This window comes from Coptis chinensis, chromosome 6, assembly GCF_015680905.1.
Source record: "Coptis chinensis isolate HL-2020 chromosome 6, ASM1568090v1, whole genome shotgun sequence".
NCBI classification, from domain to species: Eukaryota; Viridiplantae; Streptophyta; class Magnoliopsida; order Ranunculales; family Ranunculaceae; genus Coptis; species Coptis chinensis.
In genome coordinates, this window is record NC_141461.1 from 6737421 (window position 1) to 6758507 (window position 21087).

Below are 21087 nucleotides of genomic sequence, written 5' to 3' on the forward strand. Positions count from 1 at the left end.
GAGAAAAGAAAAAAAACGAAACAATGAAAACCCACCCACAATTCCAGCGAAAATAATGAAAAGCAGATCAAAAACTGAACTTGGACAAGTTCGAATAATTTTCTAGCTGTTCCAAGTCAGATTTTTTTTTTTTGGAAAAATAAATAAATAATAACTGAATATAGAAAAAAAAGAAAGAAAAGGAAGATTAAAAAAAAAAAAAAACAGTGCGTGTTTATTATATTAAATTAGGAAAATGTTAGTTGTAATAGTATGGTTTTATGAATCTGTTTTGAAACTCCTATAATTGCGATGAACCATATAATTTTTTTTTAACAGGTTGGGCTTTGTTTGTTATGCAATATAATGCTGACTTCATCACTCTCTCTCTCTTCTTGCTCCTCGAAGACATATTGTTCTATCCTATACTTCTAAATTCTATCTATAACTAAGTTAAACAAAAGAGAGAGAGAAAACGAGGTTGTCGTGTGAAGAAGCAGAGAGAGATTCAGTTGCATGGAAGAAAGAGAAGAAGCTGTGGACTCGTTTTACTTTTTTCCTACGTGCGCGCGTCTTTGTATATTTAGTGGACCCATTATTTACTGATATGGTGAACACGTGTCTAATGGGAAGATATTTAAGATGGATAGTGATCAGGTGGTCCTAGATTTACCTGCATCGTACCAACTTCCAAGCAATCCCGCATTGGCTTTAGCCTTTAGATTAGTCTCGTGTACTTGCTCCAAACTAGAGTTTGGTTTATGATATTTTTAACAGATTATAGCCTAAGCACAAATCCCAATAATAATTTCGCCGTAAGTTCAAAATCGGACATGTCATCATTTTTTATTTATAATTTTGGTTTAATAACACATTTTCATTAATAATTTCAACTCAAGGATAAATTGGGTTAACGTCATCATATATAAATTCAAATTTACGTATAAAAATTTACATTTACACAATTTTTTTTATCAATATAAATTTAATTATTTAGTATTTTTACATATACATATTTCAATTTATATATAAAAATTTCAATTCATATATATAAAATTAAATTTTCATATGGATAAATTTACATAGTACTAGCTTGTAGGTCGTGCATACGCACCGGCTCTTTTGAAAATATTTATATTTTTTTTAGAAAATTAGAACTACCATTTTAGTCGCTAATCTATTTTAATTTTCTAACTAATTGTTTTAAATTAAATTTAAAAAACCCGTTTTTTCAATTGGGATAGATATTATGTTTTAATAGGAGAATAATTTTCGTTTTAATTAGATACGTTAGATTTTCGTTTAATTTTCAATATAGAAGGAATTCTCATTTTAATAGGAGAAGAATTTTCGTTTTAATTAAAAATGTTAGAATTTGTTTTAATTGGAGAAGAATTTCCACTTTAATTAAAAGTATTAAAATTATAGTTTTAATAGGAGATGAACTGAAATTTTAATAGAGCTAAAAAAATACCCCTTGTGGAAGCTTTAATATTAAGATATAGATTTTACATATGGAAATTAAATTTCCATGCTGACATCAGCTGTGTTTTTAGACTTCGGACGAAATTAAAATTCAAGTGGACTTATTAGGGTGATTTTTTTTTTTTTGAAAATTGAGCTCTCAGCCCAATTACTTATAAAACTTCACACACTTTGAACTCCCCAATTGAATGAAGACATAACTTGATTTCTTGGAGTAACGACTTCACAGACCAATGTGATTCAAACTCATCTTCGGTAATCGCCAAAAGAAGAACTTTTGAATCTGTTTCAAGGATCACTCTATTCAAAATGGCCTTCAAAACTCTTGGACAAAGCAGGAGACCCCAAAATTTAGCAATATTACATGTGCACGTGCAATATAGGTGCTGCAATGCCAAAAATAAAGGATCCATTGCTGTCTCTCAATAAACAGCCAGCCACTGCTGCTCCTGGATTCCCCATTGCCGAACTATCTGCATTTAATTTAAACCAATTTTCTGGGGGTGGCCACCATTTGATGTATAGGATGTATAGAGTGGTGTCTTGATCAGTGCGAAGTGGAACTTTTTCAAGTACTCTGAGCCATCGACATCAGTCTCTTCCAGTAAATTGAAGGATCCACTTTACTTCCTTTGAATCTGACTTCATTCCTTGCCAACTAAATGTGCCAAAGAGTTGCTCCAAATAAAGCCAATAACCATTCACTCTCTCTTTTAGTGGTGGACTATAAAGTTAATAAGATTTAAATGGAAATTGATCCATAAAAAAGAAATTAGAAACAATAAAGGAATTTGTTATTGATATTTTCTATAAAAACTAATAAAAGAAAATTTTAATTGATTGAGTAATTAGGTATTTAGGTGAGATAATTCATCCAAATTTAAAAGGGGAAAGTGCATTAAATATATATTTCAATCTTATAATTTCAAATCTAGATCTAAAGAAAATGAGAAGTACAACTCTGATTTGTGTCAAATTTTCTATCTTCACCAATCACCCTTACCTCTAACCTTTATTTATAATTAGTTATTTCTCTCCTTATCCAAAAAAATATATATATCATTGTTTTCTCTTTTAAGATTTCATTGTTAATTACTTTATGAAGAGAAAATGAGTAAACTTTGACTAGTGTAGGATGGAAAATAGCTTGAGAACTTAAGACGTTGGGAGTAGGAACAAAAAAAGTAGATGACGAAGTGTTATCAAAAATTCCAAGTCAAGCTTTGGGAAAAGAATATATCACGATATTTTGAAAAAATCAACTTATAAAGATATTATTGCGATACTTGATGAAATATATATGACATTTACAAAATATCAACTTATATCGTGATATTTGACAATATAGAGGATATTTGCAGTCTTTACACAATAAAACAAGGCCCAATTTTCCCACATCGACCGATATATCGAAACCCCAAAAAACCAACATATATCGGTCTATATCGATATATAAGAGATACCAACTTTTTTAGTGAAACATTCAAAATATCAATATATATCAGAAATATTAATGCTATATATATTGATATATCGTAAAATATGATATATATCGGTCCAAAAAATGGATCAATATATTTTACCGATATATCACTTTATTTCCATATCGGATATCTCAAAATCAAAATTTATTGACAATATATTGATATTTCAACTGATATTTTCAGTCTTGTTAGAAAATATCGAATGCATATCCTTTGATGAAATCTCAATATATATCGCGAACGATATTTTGTACTATGGTTCAGATTCCCATCAAACCGTTATTTTGTTTACCAAAGTATTTGTCCATTTTCGCCATTTTGGGCATTTGATAAACATATACGCTAAGGAGTTGCAATGTTGCATAGAAACTACCCACTAAAAGACACTTTTTGGTAGAAATTTCTTAGTGTTTTTACTCGTGGAAATGTTACTGATCGCCCAATGCATTGTTGGGTCACTTGGGTGTCCAGGCTGAATGCCAGCTAAAAGCCTAAAAATACCAAATTAGATTGAAAATCTGGTAAAATCTTATAAGGCGACCTTAACTGCATAAGGGCGCGATACAGCTCAATTTTGATGGAGAATAATGCCACCAATTATGTCCGAACACTCACCCGTGCATGACTGAATGCTACACACTTACACGACCAGCCCAATAAATCTAACAACCAGTACCCTAAAAAGTCCGATCTGACTGAGTCCATAATTGAGAGCAGTGGCCTTGAACTCTTTGCTTGTCTTGTCACTTGTCACTTGTCACTTGTCACTTGCCACTTGCCACAATTAATATCAAAAGTGAATCTCTAACACGTTTTGCAATTTGAAGTTTTGAACACTATACGCTATTCGCGCCCTTATGAACACCGTCCATAACTACTAATCCCCCAGTATTGACCATTGAATATATTGACCTTCAAACAATCTAAAACTCTGTATACATCATCAACTTGACATCATTTTTATGCGGTCAACCCATTCTTTAATCGAAAAAATTCAAATTCATGGATGACTTTTCACTTCTTCAACCTATATATATACAGTTATTCATGTGCTTCCCTCATTCAACAAGTCTTTCTGAGATCTATTCCACTCCTATCCATATTCAATCTGGTGTTCAGTGAATCTCAGGCGCAATCTTTGATATCTGGGGAATAAGCAACGCACTTAACATTTTTCGTGTTCATTACACGACATACGTCCTTCCATTGGTGAATTGTCTATAAGCAAATGAGTCAATTTGGAGAAAGTAGTGCCACTTATCCGAGGTACAAAGGAGTTCGATGTAGAAAATGGGGCAAATGGGTATCCGAAATCAGAGTGCCAAACACGCAAGAACGTCTATGGTTGGGCTCATATAGCACCCCTGAGGCTGCAGCTGTTGCCCATGATACTGCTATCTTCTGTCTAAGAGGTCCTTCAGTAGTAAACCAGCTCAATTTTCCAATGTATCTACCACAATACCTTGGCAACGACATGTCACCAAAGTCGATACAAAAGGCAGCAACTGACGCAGGTGCCGCCGTAGATAAGGACTTAGCCCGAAGAATGCAAGCAGGAACTGGTGAGATGCCTGTGGCCAGTGTAGGGAATGATCAGATTCAAGTTAGCCAATTCTGGGATGATAGAAATGATGAATTTGCTATGTATGGGGGTACTAGTAATCAATTTAGAGATGAGAATCTTAGCATATCAGTTGAAGACATGGAGATATGTCTCTAACAAACAATGAAAAGGAAAATGAAAGCATGCCATGCACTATTGCACTATATAGAGGATAGAATATAGGTGGCCAGGTGGGGAGTGCTACTGTTGTTGTTTTTTTTTTAATGAGAGAGGGAGTGTAACTGTTAAACGTGGGCACCACTAAATTTGAAGAATGAATATTCCATTATTCCTATTCAGTCCTTTGCTTGTAATCAATTGTACCGGACAAAAAACAAAAAAAAATTTGTACCAGACCGCGCAATTATTATTAGAATGTAAATTTCTAGACTTCTGGCCCAATGCAGATACACCTAAAGAAATTCTCATATTTGGCCGGTGATCATTTCCATTCATGAAAGTGTGGTCTACTTTATTAATACTAGTGTAGATTACAAAAGAAGAGGAGATATGTTAAATTGTGATAAAAATTGACATATCCCATGACATCATTTCTAAATAATTGAAGGTAGATCGTGGGTCATACGAGCAACCAAAGTGTCAAAATTGTTGAAACTGCTAATATCGAGAATGGTCCACAATTGACTAATTCAAGAGATAGGAGGATAAAATTTGTTGGTGAAAATGTCAAATTTCAGATTTTCAGTATCAACCCATGAATGTCGGTATTAGTTGTGCAAAAGACAGATGGACAGTGTATATATATATAATATTATAATAATATTTTTTTAACTGAAGGCAGCAAAGATGTCAAAAAAGAAAGTGATAAAGCATGAGGAGAGAGAGAGAGACACATGGCAGGCTCACTCAGTCACTCACTCTTTTGAGTCTTGTTATCTCTCAAAAATCAAAAATCAAAAATCAAAAAGCAGCTCCAGATCTCTGACCACCCTCATGGTAAGAATAACATCTTCCTCCGTTATTTTAACTATGCGATCAACCAATCAAAATTAGCAGATCTGATATTTCATCACTAAATTCTGTGATTGTTAGTGATCCTGAATAGAAGAAGGGTAATTTTGATGCGTGGATGAGATGAAAGAGAGTTTGAGATGGAGTTATAATAATAAGGAGGCTACTAGATTTTGGTGTCTGTGAAAAACATAAAAACGCCATCATCTTAAATGGCATCCTCTAGTTTGGGTGTGGGTGTGGGTGTTGGTGATGTAGGTAGCTCCAGGACAAATGGTAGCTTAAAAAATAATAATTCATCGAGGTCAGTTGACTGGCTAGGAAGAGAGATGGTTGAAATGAGATTAAGGGACAATAAGCAAGATCAAGATGATGAACAAGTAAGTTTGTTGAGATACTTTTAGTTTTGATTTTGATCATGTGGACTACTTAAGAGTTTTTTTTTTTTTTTTTGCAGGATAGTGAACCGGAAGTAGTTGATGGGATGGGGACTGAAGCAGGGCATATAATAGCAACTAGCATTGGTGGTCGAAGCGGTCAACCCAGGCAGGTCGGAAGCAAATTTGATTCTAGAGATATTATGTGATTGCTTGGTGTGCTACTTACTCTTTTGCATTATATGTTATGTATGGATCGACAGAGAGTCAGTTATATCGCAGAGCATGTGGTTGGAACTGGTTCGTTTGGTGTTGTTTTCCAGGTATCCTATTACTAATCCTTAATATCATTAAATCGTCACGGTAGAGTGTTACTTGAGTCTATTAGTTATGTTTGGACTTATTTTATCATAAGAATACACAGACCAAACATAAAATAATGAGAAATTACTTTTTTTTTTAATAGAGACTTCACTCTAGGTGTTTTAAGGAATATTGTTTTGGTATGATGATCAAGGAACATGTTATAAAGTATTTTTAATGGTCTTCATAATAACCATCGTGGTTGCATGACCTGTTTTAAGTACTAGTAAAGTAGGAGCACTGGAAATAGGAAAGTGACCTTCACATACATGGTCTAATGATGCTACTCTAGGTGGTAAAAAGATTTTAGTTTATTTCATGTTCTTCTCATAGTTTAGTTGGTTGCTTTATGTAGGCAAAATGTAGAGAAACTGGAGAAATTGTTGCTATCAAGAAGGTTCTCCAGGACAAGCGTTACAAGAATCGAGAGTTGCAGATTATGCAAATGTTGGATCATCCTAATATTGTTGCCCTTAAGCATAGCTTTTTCTCAACAACAGACAAGGAGGAGCTTTACTTGAATCTTGTACTTGATTATGTACCTGAGACTGTTAACCGTGTTGCTAGGAACTACAGTAGGATCAACCAACGAATGCCGTTAATTTATGTGAAGCTCTATATCTATCAGGTTTGTGCTGATCATCTATATATGTTTCTGTTGCTAGTGTTTTTTTTTTTTTTGATGGAGGACCCACTCTGTTTGGTGTTTGCAGTGTCCATGTGATATGCAGATCACATGCGAGATGTTATCTCAATAGACTTCTTTTCTTGGTGCAGATATGCAGATCACTTGCGTACATACATAGCTCCGTTGGTATATGTCACCGAGATATTAAGCCACAAAACTTACTGGTAAGATTGATTCTTTTTTTTTTCTTCCAAAGTAATCAGAACTTACTCTCGAAGGCCTTGTATGCATCTGAAACTTACTGTATCTAAGCCCTTGGATTTCACCAAGGGATTCTCCAATCCTGTTTGCACGCATTTGATGGAGTTAGTCTGTTTTTGTCAACATTCATATCGAGAATTTGGGCTTCCCTCTGGAGATAGACAATTTATCACTGTTTTGAGTTGCTTCAAGCATCTACGATGTCTTTAATTAAGCTTTTAGACTAGATAGAGGTAATGCCATACACCAAGGACTAACATACATCTTGAAAGTGACAAGACAATTTCAAGGGTGGGATTCTTTTCCTTGAAATTGAAAAGCTGTAGAGTTCGGTCTTGATAACTGTCCTAGCATATAGGAACCTTGTGTATTGCTGTTGTATTCTCTGCGCGTTTCTTTCTTTACATATTTGGTATTCAAAGAATATCTTTCAATTACCAAACCAGGGTTGAATAGACGGAACAATATACTATTTCTTTCTACGTGGTTTTGCCTGTTGTAAGATTGAAATGATAATTTCAGGTGAATCCTCATACTCATCAGCTAAAGCTTTGTGATTTTGGAAGCGCAAAAGTACTGGTAAGTTTAGTATGTGCAATATTTGCTAGATATTAATAATGACAAATTGATGTGGCCAGGCGGGGTTTAGGACTACCACACCTTTTCTGAGGATCTATTGTTTTCGTTTTATTTAGGTGAAAGGAGAACCTAATATATCTTACATTTGTTCAAGATATTATCGTGCTCCTGAGCTCATATTCGGTGCAACTGAATACACAACAGCTATAGATATGTGGTCCACGGGTTGTGTGATGGCCGAGTTACTCCTTGGGCAGGTGATCTTTTACTCTGTAGTATATGCAGCTTTCTTACTCGTTCTCATCTCGTTTCTTTGTTGTCCGTTTATTCTGAGCATTTGATCTGATTGTTCATGAAGCCTTTGTTTCCTGGAGAAAGTGGAGTTGACCAACTTGTTGAGATCATCAAGGTAATTGTTATCAATTGCCAAATATCTTTATTTTGCTGGAATCAATAAATTTGAACTTATGTAGACTCCATTGTCCTGGCACAGGTTCTGGGGACGCCTACTAGGGAGGAGATAAAATGCATGAATCCAAATTATATAGAATTTAAGTTTCCACAGATAAAGGCTCATCCATGGCACAAAGTAAATCCATTTTCTCTTTTCCCTCTCTTGTTTTGATAACTTTTGACCTTGAAAACTCTCTTGTTAAGTAGGAAAATACTTCAGACGAACGGATTTATTTGAAAAAGAAAGAAAACGTGTGTAACTGTATAAACAGCATAATACCGAACTGTGTCCAAAACCCAACACCTACAATAGGTAAACTACTTAACTCATTCCTAATTATAACTGCCAAATAGACTGAAAGTGGGAATGTGGATTGATCCCTGCTTGCATGCGTGATTTTTTTTTTCTTAATAGTTCACATTTAAGGATTGAAGAATCGGAATTATTGTGGGCTCTCGTAATTATTGTGGATTTATATGTCTAGTTGCTTTCCTTCCGTTTTTGGTTGAATGAAACATTTAAGAGATCGACCAAACTCTGGACATTATACTACCCAAAAGACTGAAAGAGGGTGCATTCTTCAAAGCGCTACAAACTATGGAACATACTACGATTTGCGATTATGTTGGTGTGGGGGGTAACATACTACCATTTGCGATTGTGGGGTCTGTGGCTGGAGAGGGATAACAGACAATTTGAGGATAAATCCTTAACTGTGGAGTAGATAGTCATTTCGATCAAAAGTTTTGGTGGCTCACCGGCTTTGATTTGGGAGGGATGGAGGGATAGTCCTTTTGTTACTTTTTCATTTAGACGGGACTCTCTTTTGGGGCGATGTCGTGTGGACACTTGATGCAACCCGTTACTTTTATGTTGTTTGTAAAATAAGATACCCATCCTTAACCTTTTCATATTATCAATATAATACATATACTTCTACCATTCAAAACAAATACTGGTACGAGATTGTAATGAGTATAGGAAATAGCAGGGGGAAGGGGGACAGGAAATTATCAAGGTGAAAAAAATCAATGGAAAATTGAGAAATGAATTACAATTATAAATTGTTTACTTGTCTTTTATTCCAACACCTCATCTTACTAGCATATATTTATTGGTATTGTCAACAATGTCGGTTTTGGACACATCCAATATTTTGGTCAGAGTGTCAGGTCATCAAAACACAACATTTTATTCTATGGTCAGAATCTACTGGATGAAAAAGGTTCACCTCTTGAATTAAAGATTTACTGCAAATTCTTTCTTGTTTGACCAGGTTTTCCAAAAGCGTCTACCTCCAGAAGCTGTAGACTTGGTCTCCAGATTCCTCCAGTACTCTCCTAATCTCCGCTGCACTGCTGTAAGTTTATTTCTATGAGACACGTGCCATGATGTTGTTGATTCACAAAGTTGACTATCTATCATTTTTATAATTGATGGTGGCAGTTGGAAGCTTGCATCCACCCTTTCTTTGATGAGTTGAGAGACCCAAATACCCGCCTCCCTAATGGTCGTCCTCTTCCTCCACTCTTCAATTTCAAATCCCAAGGTAAGGTCTCTGTGCCATGCTGTTTTTGTTTATAGACAAATAGTGTCACTAAGCATAAGATAGTCATCAACAACCTTTTTCTGTTTTATTTTTAATGCTTAAAGCACCAAATAACCCCCTTTATCTTCACAAATTAGAGTTATATTTTAGTCGGAAGTACTTCCCCAAGTAAGAAGGCTGAAGGCACATTGAGAGTGGAAAAGCGTCTACTATACTTATAACTCCTTCGTTTAAAACTCATTTATGTACTCTCACAACCCTCTTTGAAGCAACATAATTTTTTTATTTCTGTAATTGTAAATTCTTCTTGTTTTCGTTTGCACAGAGCTCTCAGGCATTCCGCCCCAGAATCTTAATCGGCTGATTCCCGAGCATGCTAGAAAGCAGAATTTGTTCATGGCATTGCATGAGTAGCACCTTGGAGGCCGCCTTGATTATAAGCTACAGCCGACCGTTGGCTCTATAGTTTGGTCTATTCTGAAAATTCTTGTGTTAAGTCCTGATCTTTCCTTTGTCTTCTGCTACTCTTGTCGAAGTGATAGAAAAGATACATACACTGCAAATAGCATTCCCAGATGCAGTCTTGGAGAAGCAAGTGTGGGTTATGTGCTCTGGTGATTCTAAGGGGGTCTTCAAGGCAAGCTTTCTAAATGCATAGGTATTCCAGCTGAGATCGAGCCATTTCCAAACTCCGCACTAGAGTTTAAAGTTGTGATTTGGTCCTAAGCATCCAACAAACTTTGTTCTGCTTGTTGTTGTTGTCTTTGTGTGGTGTGTTTCTTTTGGTTCAGCCAAAGGAATGGTAAGTCTGATGTCTAAGGATCATCCCCATAGGTATCATTTGCATACTTTTAGTTTTGTATGGAGTTAGGGATGTGTGATTTTGGTGATTTAAATTGGTTTAGAGGAGGTCAACGGCAATAGAGTAGTGGTGAAAATTTACTCATGCAAAGCTACAAGGTTTTGAGATCCTGTGGGGCTCCCAATGGATCGACCATTGGGAAAATAGATAGACTATGAGGAAATGTTCTTTTGTAAGATTGCTAATCCAATGCCATGGCACTGGTTGCCCATCAATATTGAGCGATGAAGTCTCACCTTGTTGCTTACCATTGGAGGGTGATGCAAGTATCATGGCATTGGATTAGCAGACTCACATAAGCCATTGGGATCCACAAGGCATCAAACCCTTTTCCTGATTAATTTTGTTGTGAGTTTGTGCCATTAGTATGAAGTAACTCTCCACTAAGTTATTGCCTTTGTCAGTTTCCTTCTAAACCCTTATGAATCACCAAAATCACACAACACTAATTATGTATGTTGTAGTACATAATTGATTAAGTTAATAAGTAGACATGACCATGTTGATGAATGGCGTTTGTGGATTTGAGGCCTGTAAAGTGCAAGTGTAGATCAAAGTTTTTATAAGATTATACACAATGTTTTTGAGTTAAGTAAATAGTATAATACACGTTTCTTTGTAGAGTTTATTGGTAAGTTGAACTTCTACACTCGTTATAAAATATTATTTTAATAAATTGGTTGATATTGGATATTCAGTCAATGGGAATCGAGGACTCTTAGAAGTTAAATTTCCAAGAGAGATGACAAAAGTAAGAGCTCAGGCTAGCCTCATTAATCAGACAAACCAACAATGAATTATAAAAATTATACCTTTCTCGCAGAGGATATAGACTTTGGATTAGAGGTTGGTATGAGTGGCCCAGATTTATACCATATTTAGCCAAAAATTATACCTTCTCATTAGACTATTAGAGGTTCTTGTATATGTATTTGTGAGTTGTTGGTACATGAGAAGTTGAGTGTGTTAGGCAAATCCTTCATAAAACATTCTTTGTTTTATCTCGTGCTTGAAGTGGCATAGCTGCTGCAAATACAAATTGATACTACAATAATTCTAGGTTGGAGGCCCAACTCCAAAAGGATCGACTCTAGTAGGTTTTTATCTGGTATGTAAAATACTCGAGGCATGCACATTTTCTGACTCACACTTTCTCAAACAGTGTAAACCCCGACTTGTCCTCTCCTATCCTCGGTCTTTTAAATGGATCCTCAAAACGAAGATAGTTTGGTACTACTATGTAGGGTCCAGTGTTCATATTTTCGAATGGTTCCAACTTTTCCATTTTGTTTTACAGTTCTTGCCTTGGATGAATACCTCGCCCCCTTGATGTATAACCAAACAGGTCAACTGTGGCGATGAAACCAAAGACTAACATCTATGGTGTTTGGGGTTGCTCTGTGAGTTTTCACTGGCGTTGCATGTACACTGTGCACCTAAACTCAGATTACTGGGTCCGTCAACTGCAGAATAGTTCAACAACAAAGCAATTACATAGACCTAGTGTTCCGTGTTCGCTATTCTGAACAGAATACCAACAAATATATATTTTGGTAAAAACAAAACGGCGTTGAAATACTTAAAATACTAATATAGGGTCTCAATTTCAATGATTCCAGGTTGGAATTTTGATTCCAAAATCCCGAGCTATGACTCTATGAGAGACCAAAAGTAGAACCACCTATGATCGGGCCTCTGTTGTGCATTCGGCCTAGAGACTATGACTTGGGAAATTTAGCTTCAGTAAAATCAAAAGGATTATTTGAATAAAACCCGACCAAATGGGGGTTCAGAGAGGTGCCTGTTATTCATGAAACATGTTTCACAGTACAAAAGTTCATGATAATCAATTACTAGATTGAAACAATCTGTTTTGAGCTACCTCTTTAGTTCACAAACTCTACTTCTGTCAATGCAGTTCCTGCATGAAGTTGAAGAGCAGTATCACCGACAACCTGTACATATCAAACATAGCAACAATTAACACGAGAAAGAATACAACCGTACAACAGCATGATGTCATACTTTGGATATATACATAATTATTGATTCGAGGTTTTTATGGGCTGGGCATGGACGTAACACTTGCTAGAAATTTGGCTACACCCAGAGCCAATATCCCCACCAACAAAAACCTAAACTTCTTAACGAAATGGTCAATTCAGAAGGCTGCGCAAGCTTAAGTTTGATTGCAATGCACAAAGATTTATTATTGCAAACATCTTGCTCCTAAATATTTGGCAAGATATCCTTGCATGAACTCTTCTCAAGTGTTGAGACTAGATTTTTTTTTTTTTTTTTGACAAGTGATATTTATTGATTAGGATGGAAAAAAAATGAAAAAACAGAATACAGATGTGAGAGAATCTCATTAACCCGGTACTACCGAGAGACCACCACCTAAAGCCCGTTTTAAAGCACTCCTAGCAACCCAAAAACAAGCTCCCAATTGACTACCCAGTCCCTAGCGAAAGTGAACAACAGACTACAAAATATTTAAACTACAAAGTAGTTTTCATTCTCCCTTTCCATAATGGGTTGATTGGTGACCAAATCAATCCCTAGCCTGTCCAATCTCACACTCATTGTTATTTCCATGTAATTTGCCAAAAAGTTTTTCAAGACCTGATCTTCCCATGCCCCTACTAGTGGCACAACCATGTACTTGATCCAATCATGAGGGTTGTCAATGTTTTGATAAATACTACTCGCAATATCACTCACATTACCTTCATTGAGATATCCATTTCGCATTTGCTGAGAGCGATCATTCCCCACAATATTGTCATTTGCGCTAGCTTCTATCTCTCCTCCAGTTCCAATATTTGATGGCTTCGCACCACCACTTCGTGATACATTAGCAAAATTAGCACTACCGCATAGCTCAGTCTCACCCACTCCTTTGATAGCCACCTCACCAACTTCCACGAAGCCGGTAACATTAGCATGTTATGCTCACTTGCTACAAACTCACATGCAACGCCCATGTTTTGCTCACCTTCATAGCCAGGTCTCCCCTCTAATTGTGTACTAAAACATGCATCTTTTGGACTGGTTTCTTGAGACTGGTTCAAAAAGAGAGGGTTGTTTAGACTGCGCTTCACCTTCCATGTTCACCAAAAAATCTGTTTCACTGTCTCGCTTAAGTAGCATAATCGATGTACTCTCCTGCGGTTTACTACTTCTGGCTCTTCTCTCCAACTTATCTATCTTCTTCGTCCATCTATGTCTCCGATAAGCTTGTTGACTCTTGTGTGAAGATATCTGTAACTCTATTTTCTCTTTAATCTTGTTAGCCAAAAAGTCCAACTTGTCTAAAAGAGCCCTATCAGTATGGCCTAAAGATCCCAACATATCATTTTTATCTAGTCCACAGCCCACTTCTGTAGCCCCATTAGAAGAATGATCAGACCTTACCCACTGATAAGTAAACCCATTACCATTTTCGCCTAGGCTTGGGCCTGATCTTTTGTCATAGCCCACATCAACATCCAAACTGGTTTCATGTCCCCTAAATCTCCAGCGTGTAACCCACGCACCACAAGTCAAAGTAGAACCACGTACATTCAAATTCAAATTCAAATTGTAGTCACATATATTCTCACGACAACGGTTCCCACCAACGTTGTCTCCCTGCTGACCAATACGAGATGGAGAAGGTATAACTATCTCTGCTGTCACAAAGCCTGCCCCACTATCTGGATAAGGTTCAACATTCAAAATTCTATTGTGCAATTGCACCTATCTCACAACTTCCAAAACCCGGAGGTCTGCTAAGGTCAGATGCGTCAGCTACATCATCGAGAACCCCTTCATCAACTAGAAGAGATTCAAAATTCAAATTCTGAGTAGCTCCCACCTCAAAATTTCCAAAGCCAGGCGGTCTACTAAGGTTTGATGTGTCATCTAAAAGATTGACATGTGGACTATTGGACTGACAACTGTCATATTGTTCTTGGTGCAACTCATCATCTCCCACATTGCTTGGAACCAGGTCATCTTCATTACCACAAATCTCCGGCCAGCTAAGATTCTCCTCCGCTTCTTCTCCATCTAGTTCCACCTCCACCCACACGGGGAAAACATACCTTCTCTCCTCCCAGGTCATCTACCTTGGCTTTCGCCATAAACTTCTTAACACAGCTATTCAGAATGTTTTCACCAATTTCCACACAACTACCACATGCTTGGGTTAGGGATAGGGCAATCTCTTTAGTTCTGAGATACAAGGGAACACCAATAAAACTCAAACAGACCTCTTTGGACTTCAAAGTTTCTTGGGATTCCACCGCCTAAACGTAACTTCTCCTTCTCCATATCGTAGAGGCAGCATTTTCGTAATCTTGTCCGCCTCTTTCTCTGATTGAAAGAATATGAGTGCATGACCCCCCTCCACTAATCTCAAATCAATATGACCAAAAACTGAGACCACATTCCGTTCCACCCACCCCCAGTCTGGTAATCCTCCTTTTGGGGAACACACAATAGCCAAGGACCACCACGAAGAGTTCAAGACGGTATTATTGGACTTCACTAAGATTCTAGGTTTCCCAGCTACTCAAGAGCATTCTGTTAAACTGGCCTGACCATACACAGAAGTATCTCCAGGACCAACTTGAGGATTGGGTCGATTGGGTCGAGCCACTCCATGACTATGGTTTTGCTCGAGCCGAAAATTCAGACTCGAGCAAGTTCAAAAGATTAGATCCGATAGTTGCCCATCCCTCTCTATTAGTACCAGCCGGAAAGCACAGAGTTTTGTTTGCTTTTAATCCGCTTCTAGGAAGAACAAGCAACTGAAGAAACTCACCCCTACCATTTCGCCGCACTGTACCAATCAGTGTGCAGTGGTCGTCGAAATGTCTAATTGCACCCTCCACACTTGCCAAACCTAAAGAGATTTGGCACAACAATCTTCCCAGCCACTTACCCCCTCCTATTGTAATAGAACTTTGAAAGACACCACCTCTACCTCTTTCAGTAATCCCCACCTCTTCCCCTCCTGAGCAGGTATCCCACCATTCAAAAATATAAGATTTACCTTCAACAACCAGAAATTGCCTCCTGCGCCCCCCATATTTTCCACTAACCATCCTTCAAATCCTAGATCTACATGATAGTGAAAGAGGAACTCTACCGGATGAAATGGAGTAGTTCTCAAGAATACTTGAACACTGAATCCACAACGATATCAGTTGAGAAATCAAGAGAAAAACATACTTTGAAGTGTTACCAATAATTACAGGTCCCTTGAAGGCAGACTATCTGTTATTACCGACGTATATAAATACGACAGAATTTAATGTCCATTTCATGACGGTAGAGTGATGTTTTTAGACTCTGATGTGCATTTCGAACGGAATCACGGAATGGACTCTAATGTGCTGAGACTAGATCTGACCAGCCTATGGCAATGTTATTGATAATTTGATAGTATGTGTAGTACGACATAGACTTGTGTGACACCTTATCCAACTTCTAATATGACTGGTTATATACAAGTATGCCATCCATTCCCCAATATCTATGATACTGAATCTTGTGTCATGTCAGCATTGGCTTATGAATTAGATTGTTTTTTTTTTTTTTTTTTTTTTTTTTTCTTTTAAATAGATAAAATAAAAAGGTGCTTGTTTCATATTGTTAACAAGTACAAATTTCTGTCGGCGACTGACTGAGTTGTTACCACAATTTGAAAAACACACTTCCAATAGTCAGTGGAAAATGGCACACAGATGAGTCCGCTAATATTTCCTATTCTGCTATAAAACATATCTCAATGTTTCACTTAAGAGTTCCATAAACTCACCAACACTTTTCTTACATATCATCAAATTTCCCAAAATGCAATATCTACACCATCGAAATGTTTCACTTTTTCAATATCAAAATTTTAATCGAAGAGAGAACTTCTACAGAGGATGCATTAAATGATTACGTTAAAACTGGTAGGTTTAAGTCAAATGAGAAAATATATTCCACGAAAAAAAAAATATAACCATTGAAAACAATAATACCTTGGCCATAGTTCTGTAAGCATATTCTGTAACACCAGCAACATGAGGAGTTATAAGAACATTTTGAAACTTCAAAATTTTGTCATCTGGATTAAATGGTTCTGTCCAAGCCACATCAATGCCAAGGCCTCCCAAGTGACCCGACTCAAGGTGATGAGCAACTGCTTTGTAGTCTAGAATACCTCCTCGAGCAACATTAACCAAAAGGGCACCCTTAAAAGGAAGAAGAAATGCAAAAAAATAAATAAGAAACTAGATAAATATATTCAAGTAAGGGTTAACTAGTATTACACTCTCCCCGTGCCACTAGATGAGCCAATTAGGATTTCCCCCCCACTTGATGGGCAATTAGGGTCTCCCCCCCAAATACACACAAAAAAAAAACAGTCAACCCAAGTTGACTGTGTAATTGCCCATCTAGTGGGGGGAGTAACACTAACTAACCCTTCAAGTAATTACCATCAAGGGGATTCAGTGTTATTGGCAAGGTGCTTTTAGAATTGAGGGAGACTCCTATTGAGCATTTTGTTGCTAGATGGGTGAGGAGTATCATGCTTTCGGGTGGGATCACTATAATGCTATGTTATTTGTATTTCTTCCTTGTACCTTGAGGTTATATTAATCTCTCTGTTTTTATTCAGCTAAACAGAATTCATACTCTCTTTGCCGATAAAAAGAACTCACTTATACTGATTCATAATAATGATGTTTTTCTGGTATTAATAGAGCCTTGACCTCCTAATTTTAGAAAAATCAATAATGTATGCTATAGACAGCAAACCTTTTTCATTGAAGAGAGGAATTTCTCATTTACTATTCCGGCCTGAAACAACAATAAGAAAGGACGTCAGGGATTATTATGCATATCCTACTATAAAGAAATATATAAAATGAAATAGCCATAAGGAGTAAAGATTGACCGTTTCACTATTCAGAAGCAAGCAAGGAGCAACTATATCAGCCTCTTTCGCAAACTCAAAAATATCTTCAGGACCACCCTTCTTATCGACAAGATGATCAACGGAATTATTTCCGTGGTCAAATTCTTGAGATGGAACACAGGAACCTAATAGAATGAATAAAATAATGTAAGGCTCGTATAGAGCATGCAAGACTTCTAGAAATGAAGTGTGGAAAAAAAAAATGAGGAACAGAATTTTCTTCCACAACAACTCACGTGGCCAATATTCCTCAACGAATATGTAACCAAGCTTAAGTGGCCGTCTGCAATATGGAGACTGAAGTGCTAAATAATTTTTTCTGTTTTATTATTTTTATATCTTACAGGAGACTTCAAAATAAAAATCATACTAACAATAATTCTTGATTAACTGAAAAAAATTGATGCATTTTCCTTCACTCATGTTGCGCCTTCCTTGTGCAGAGTTAGTAGGCTTGTAATACATGGCTTACGCCTTTTACTTTCCAGACTATGTAAATATTTGTGCTATACCATTAGGTTGACAAGACTCTAGCGAATTTGATTCCCAGTTCCGTTTTGTTGCAAGGATTTTAACACCAAATGGTCTCAGGCGTATTGCCAAATCAGTTCCAATATTTCCAAATCCCATGATATATACCTGAACAAGATACATAGAACCATTCATAATGCGATCGTAGAATATGCAATCTAGTAATACAATGAGATGAAAACATCAATTGTGTGCATGGTTTATAGGGCCCTAAATGGAGCAGGGTATACAGGTGGTCTTTCCTTTGATGATCTCCTTTCAGGAAATTCTGACCCTATCAAAGAAAGGCATGCGATCTCACGGTTTCATGTTTTGATTTAACTTTTTGCACAGACATGAGAAAATTTCATTACAAACAACTGCTCAGTAAATTCTTTTCAAACGAGCTTTACAAATCTGCCAAATGTCTATTTTAAAGAATCATATTAGACTGATAGTATTCCAACCATAACTAACTGCACTAGATCAACAGAAAAATGACTCTGTTGCTCACTTAAGGGATCTAGGACCCTTCCAACAAGAACCACCATTCCTTAACTTCAATGCTAGTTTGAGCACTATGTATGTATTACTCTAGGGCCCTATTTCTCATTGTGAGACTAATTTGGAATCACTCCAAAGGCCTCTGCAGATTCAATACTCTTTCAAGCAATGTCTATCTTACTAGCAGGTGCCGACTAGCAAAGTCGGTAAAACCTTTGGGTGATGATACCAGAGGTCTGGGGCTCGAACCCCACCGGCATCAAAGAGTTACTGATCTCATTTAAATCAGGCTTACCAATCAAAAGCAAAAAAAAATGTCTATCTTACTACATGAAACAAACAGACTTCACATTGTCACTTATCAAGAGGCAATTTAACATTCCAATAATATCTTCATAACTTTATGATTGAGTATGTTGTTAGCTTAAATATATCCACTAACTATGAATAAGTTAAACTTACCATTTGAAGGCCTCAAGTGCACCCAAAAAAAAATGAAAGAAAGAATAAACAAAGAGGAAAAAAGGCCTCAAATGTACGCATTTCCAACACGTCAATACCTAAGCACAAAGACATGTGTTTGTGTATAATAGTGACGCTCTCACTGGGACCAAGTCATATTGACTTGAGGGCTGTTTTAAGTAAACAGGATTGCTGCAGGCATAGTCTTTAGAAGTAAGTATGGCTGTCAGATCTGATGATTAAGTTCAAATGCAAAGGTGCTTTGATTTGAAAATATAAGCTAACTACCTAGTAGTAAAATAAGAAACCTCACTGTTTTTCCCAGTAATGTATCTCCAATTGGTTCCCCTAGTCTTCTCTGCTTAACAGAAATTTCCATCTCATTCTTGCACAAGTAGATCATGATTTTGAAATCAGTAAACAATATATGCAAATAGAAATGGACAAACAAAAGGCCAATCTAAACATACTTGCTTTTTGAGAAGGCCCAACATGAGATATATAGCCATTTCTGCACACGATGCTGAATTCCCACAAACATTTCCAGGGATTCTAGCAACTTTAATCCCACACCTTGTAGCAGCATCAACATCAACACCTTCCAGCCCGACACCAAACTGCATCACAAGCTTCATTTTATTTGCGCGGGAAATTAGTTGAGCATCGAAACGGCACATTTTCACTACACCAATCTGGTAGTCCCCGATGACATCCGGGACAGCATCGACTGCCACGTCATCAACTTGTATAAATGGATAGCTCTGGAGATAGTCTCTTGTATAGTTTTGTGAAGCAGGGAAATGGGGTCCACAGAATAGTACACGTGTGATATTATTATTAGTTTCACCTACGTTGTCAACCATTGTTGTGTCTACTCCTTTACTTGTTGCTGTGTAACCTGCACTGGAAAAAAATATATATATATATATATGAATAAAATTGGACGTAAGAGTAATGAAATGGAAGGCAGGGTTACCTTTGGAAGAGAGATTTGTTCTTGTTGTTGTTGATATGTTTCGATGAAATGATAATAAAAAACAAGCTCTTCTGTTGAATAATAAGGATTTGAGGATGACCATTTGGCGGTATTTTTATATTGATTTAAAGCCTCGGAGTCACACGGCTGCTGAATTAAGAAAGTGGAGAGATAATATTTACCGACACATAAATTCGTGAAATACCATAATATTTCGTGAAATTAGTGTGTATCTTCTTCATATCGCCTCTCTCTTTGTACATATTATGTGGACAATTTCTTTTCTAGGTGGCGCATTCTTTTGACATAGGTGTGCCACGTTGACACTCTTAATTAATCATAAGAAATTTTCTAATACAACATGAACTCTTAATTTTAAGAAGTTTCCTAATACAACAAAACTCTAATTAGGAGTGCCAATGGGTACCCCATTACCCGGAACCGAAACCAAATATTCGGGTTCTTGGTCTTAAAAAGTTAGACTCATTTAAAATTAGTCATTAAGAACCGAACCGATAAAGAACTGAATAGTAAAAAACTCATGGTACCCGAACCGAAATCGGAACTAATTAGTATGATTTCGATATATAAAATTTAGTATTATATTACATTTAAGATAATCAAACTAGTACATTATGGCTAAATCTACTGTGCGCGAGATGTAGGGTACGCCCTCACATCTCGGCCACTCATCACAGGAGTGCGTGTGTATTGCAAGACAAAAATACTGATCCAAAGGCCCATACGACCTGCGCACTGAAGACATGCTCATACATTATAATATAAAATATATTTTTACATGTAAAAGTTTATTAAATATATATAGTATAATAGTGAATGTGTTGTTAAATGTATATTTTATAACAATACGTTAAACAAGTGTATCATAGATGGATGTTAATAAGTCAATATGTATATTCTGAACTAACTAATACATTTTATATTTATTAACTTATGCACGTGTATATTTAAATTGGATACACATGCTTGATATATTGTGGTACACGCACTTATTATAAACCAATATGTAGTGTTCATGTTAAAAATTAGTGATAAGATGTAATTGTACGTAAGACGTATG

At 36.5% G+C, this 21087-nt stretch overlaps 3 protein-coding genes across 5 annotated transcripts; 2 read left to right on the plus strand and 1 right to left on the minus strand.

The window, feature by feature from the left end:
- The first annotated feature begins 4176 nt into the window (after window positions 1-4176).
- LOC147491135 (ethylene-responsive transcription factor ERF020-like) lies at window positions 4177-4668 on the plus strand. The gene has a single exon (XM_086567190.1). It carries the CDS (start codon window positions 4177-4179, stop codon window positions 4666-4668), a length of 492 nt encoding a protein of 163 aa, XP_086423316.1.
- Window positions 4669-5345: 677 nt separating this feature from the next.
- On the plus strand, window positions 5346-11193 carry LOC147491136 (shaggy-related protein kinase kappa-like). Of its 2 annotated transcripts, XM_086565058.1 has the most exons (13): window positions 5370-5508; window positions 5605-5903; window positions 5981-6073; window positions 6164-6223; window positions 6619-6891; window positions 7041-7115; window positions 7675-7731; window positions 7848-7988; window positions 8090-8140; window positions 8225-8320; window positions 9462-9545; window positions 9632-9734; window positions 10060-11193. In XM_086565058.1, exons 2-13 carry the CDS (start codon window positions 5736-5738, stop codon window positions 10146-10148), a joined length of 1290 nt encoding a protein of 429 aa, XP_086421184.1. In that variant the 5' UTR covers window positions 5370-5508; window positions 5605-5735; the 3' UTR covers window positions 10149-11193. The 2 variants fall into 2 exon arrangements, with proteins under 2 accessions (XP_086421183.1, XP_086421184.1); XM_086565057.1 differs by having other exon boundaries at window positions 5346-5903.
- A 1147-nt stretch (window positions 11194-12340) lies between these two features.
- Window positions 12341-20164, minus strand: LOC147491137 (D-isomer specific 2-hydroxyacid dehydrogenase family protein). 2 transcript variants are annotated; one of them, XM_086566027.1, is made up of 8 exons: window positions 20007-20164; window positions 19501-19928; window positions 19344-19415; window positions 18067-18193; window positions 17534-17679; window positions 17395-17436; window positions 16614-16826; window positions 12341-12551 (listed from the first exon to the last, which is right to left on the minus strand). In XM_086566027.1, the coding sequence occupies exons 1-8, from the start codon at window positions 20107-20109 to the stop codon at window positions 12483-12485; spliced, it is 1200 nt and encodes a 399-aa protein (XP_086422153.1). In that variant the 5' UTR covers window positions 20110-20164; the 3' UTR covers window positions 12341-12482. The 2 variants fall into 2 exon arrangements, with proteins under 2 accessions (XP_086422153.1, XP_086422154.1); XM_086566028.1 differs by having other exon boundaries at window positions 19501-19933; window positions 20007-20145.
- Between the last annotated feature and the right edge of the window lie 923 nt (window positions 20165-21087).

Bases quoted from the DNA above. Each gene is read 5' to 3' on its own strand.
- LOC147491135 (XM_086567190.1), top strand. From the start codon at position 4,177: ATGAGTCAATTTGGAGAAAGTAGTGCCACTTATCCGAGGTACAAAGGA.
- LOC147491136 (XM_086565057.1), top strand. From the start codon at position 5,736: ATGGCATCCTCTAGTTTGGGTGTGGGTGTGGGTGTTGGTGATGTAGGT. The intron at 5,904-5,980 runs GTAAGTTTGTTG...TTTTTTTTGCAG, and splicing joins AAGATCAAGATGATGAACAA to GATAGTGAACCGGAAGTAGT. The intron at 9,546-9,631 runs GTAAGTTTATTT...TGATGGTGGCAG, and splicing joins CTAATCTCCGCTGCACTGCT to TTGGAAGCTTGCATCCACCC.
- LOC147491137 (XM_086566027.1), bottom strand. From the start codon at position 20,109: ATGGTCATCCTCAAATCCTTATTATTCAACAGAAGAGCTTGTTTTTTA. The intron at 17,437-17,533 runs GTCAATCTTTAC...TTGTTGTTTCAG, and splicing joins TGCTTCTGAATAGTGAAACG to GCCGGAATAGTAAATGAGAA. The intron at 12,552-16,613 runs GTATTATTGTTT...TGATATGTACAG, and splicing joins CTTACAGAACTATGGCCAAG to GTTGTCGGTGATACTGCTCT.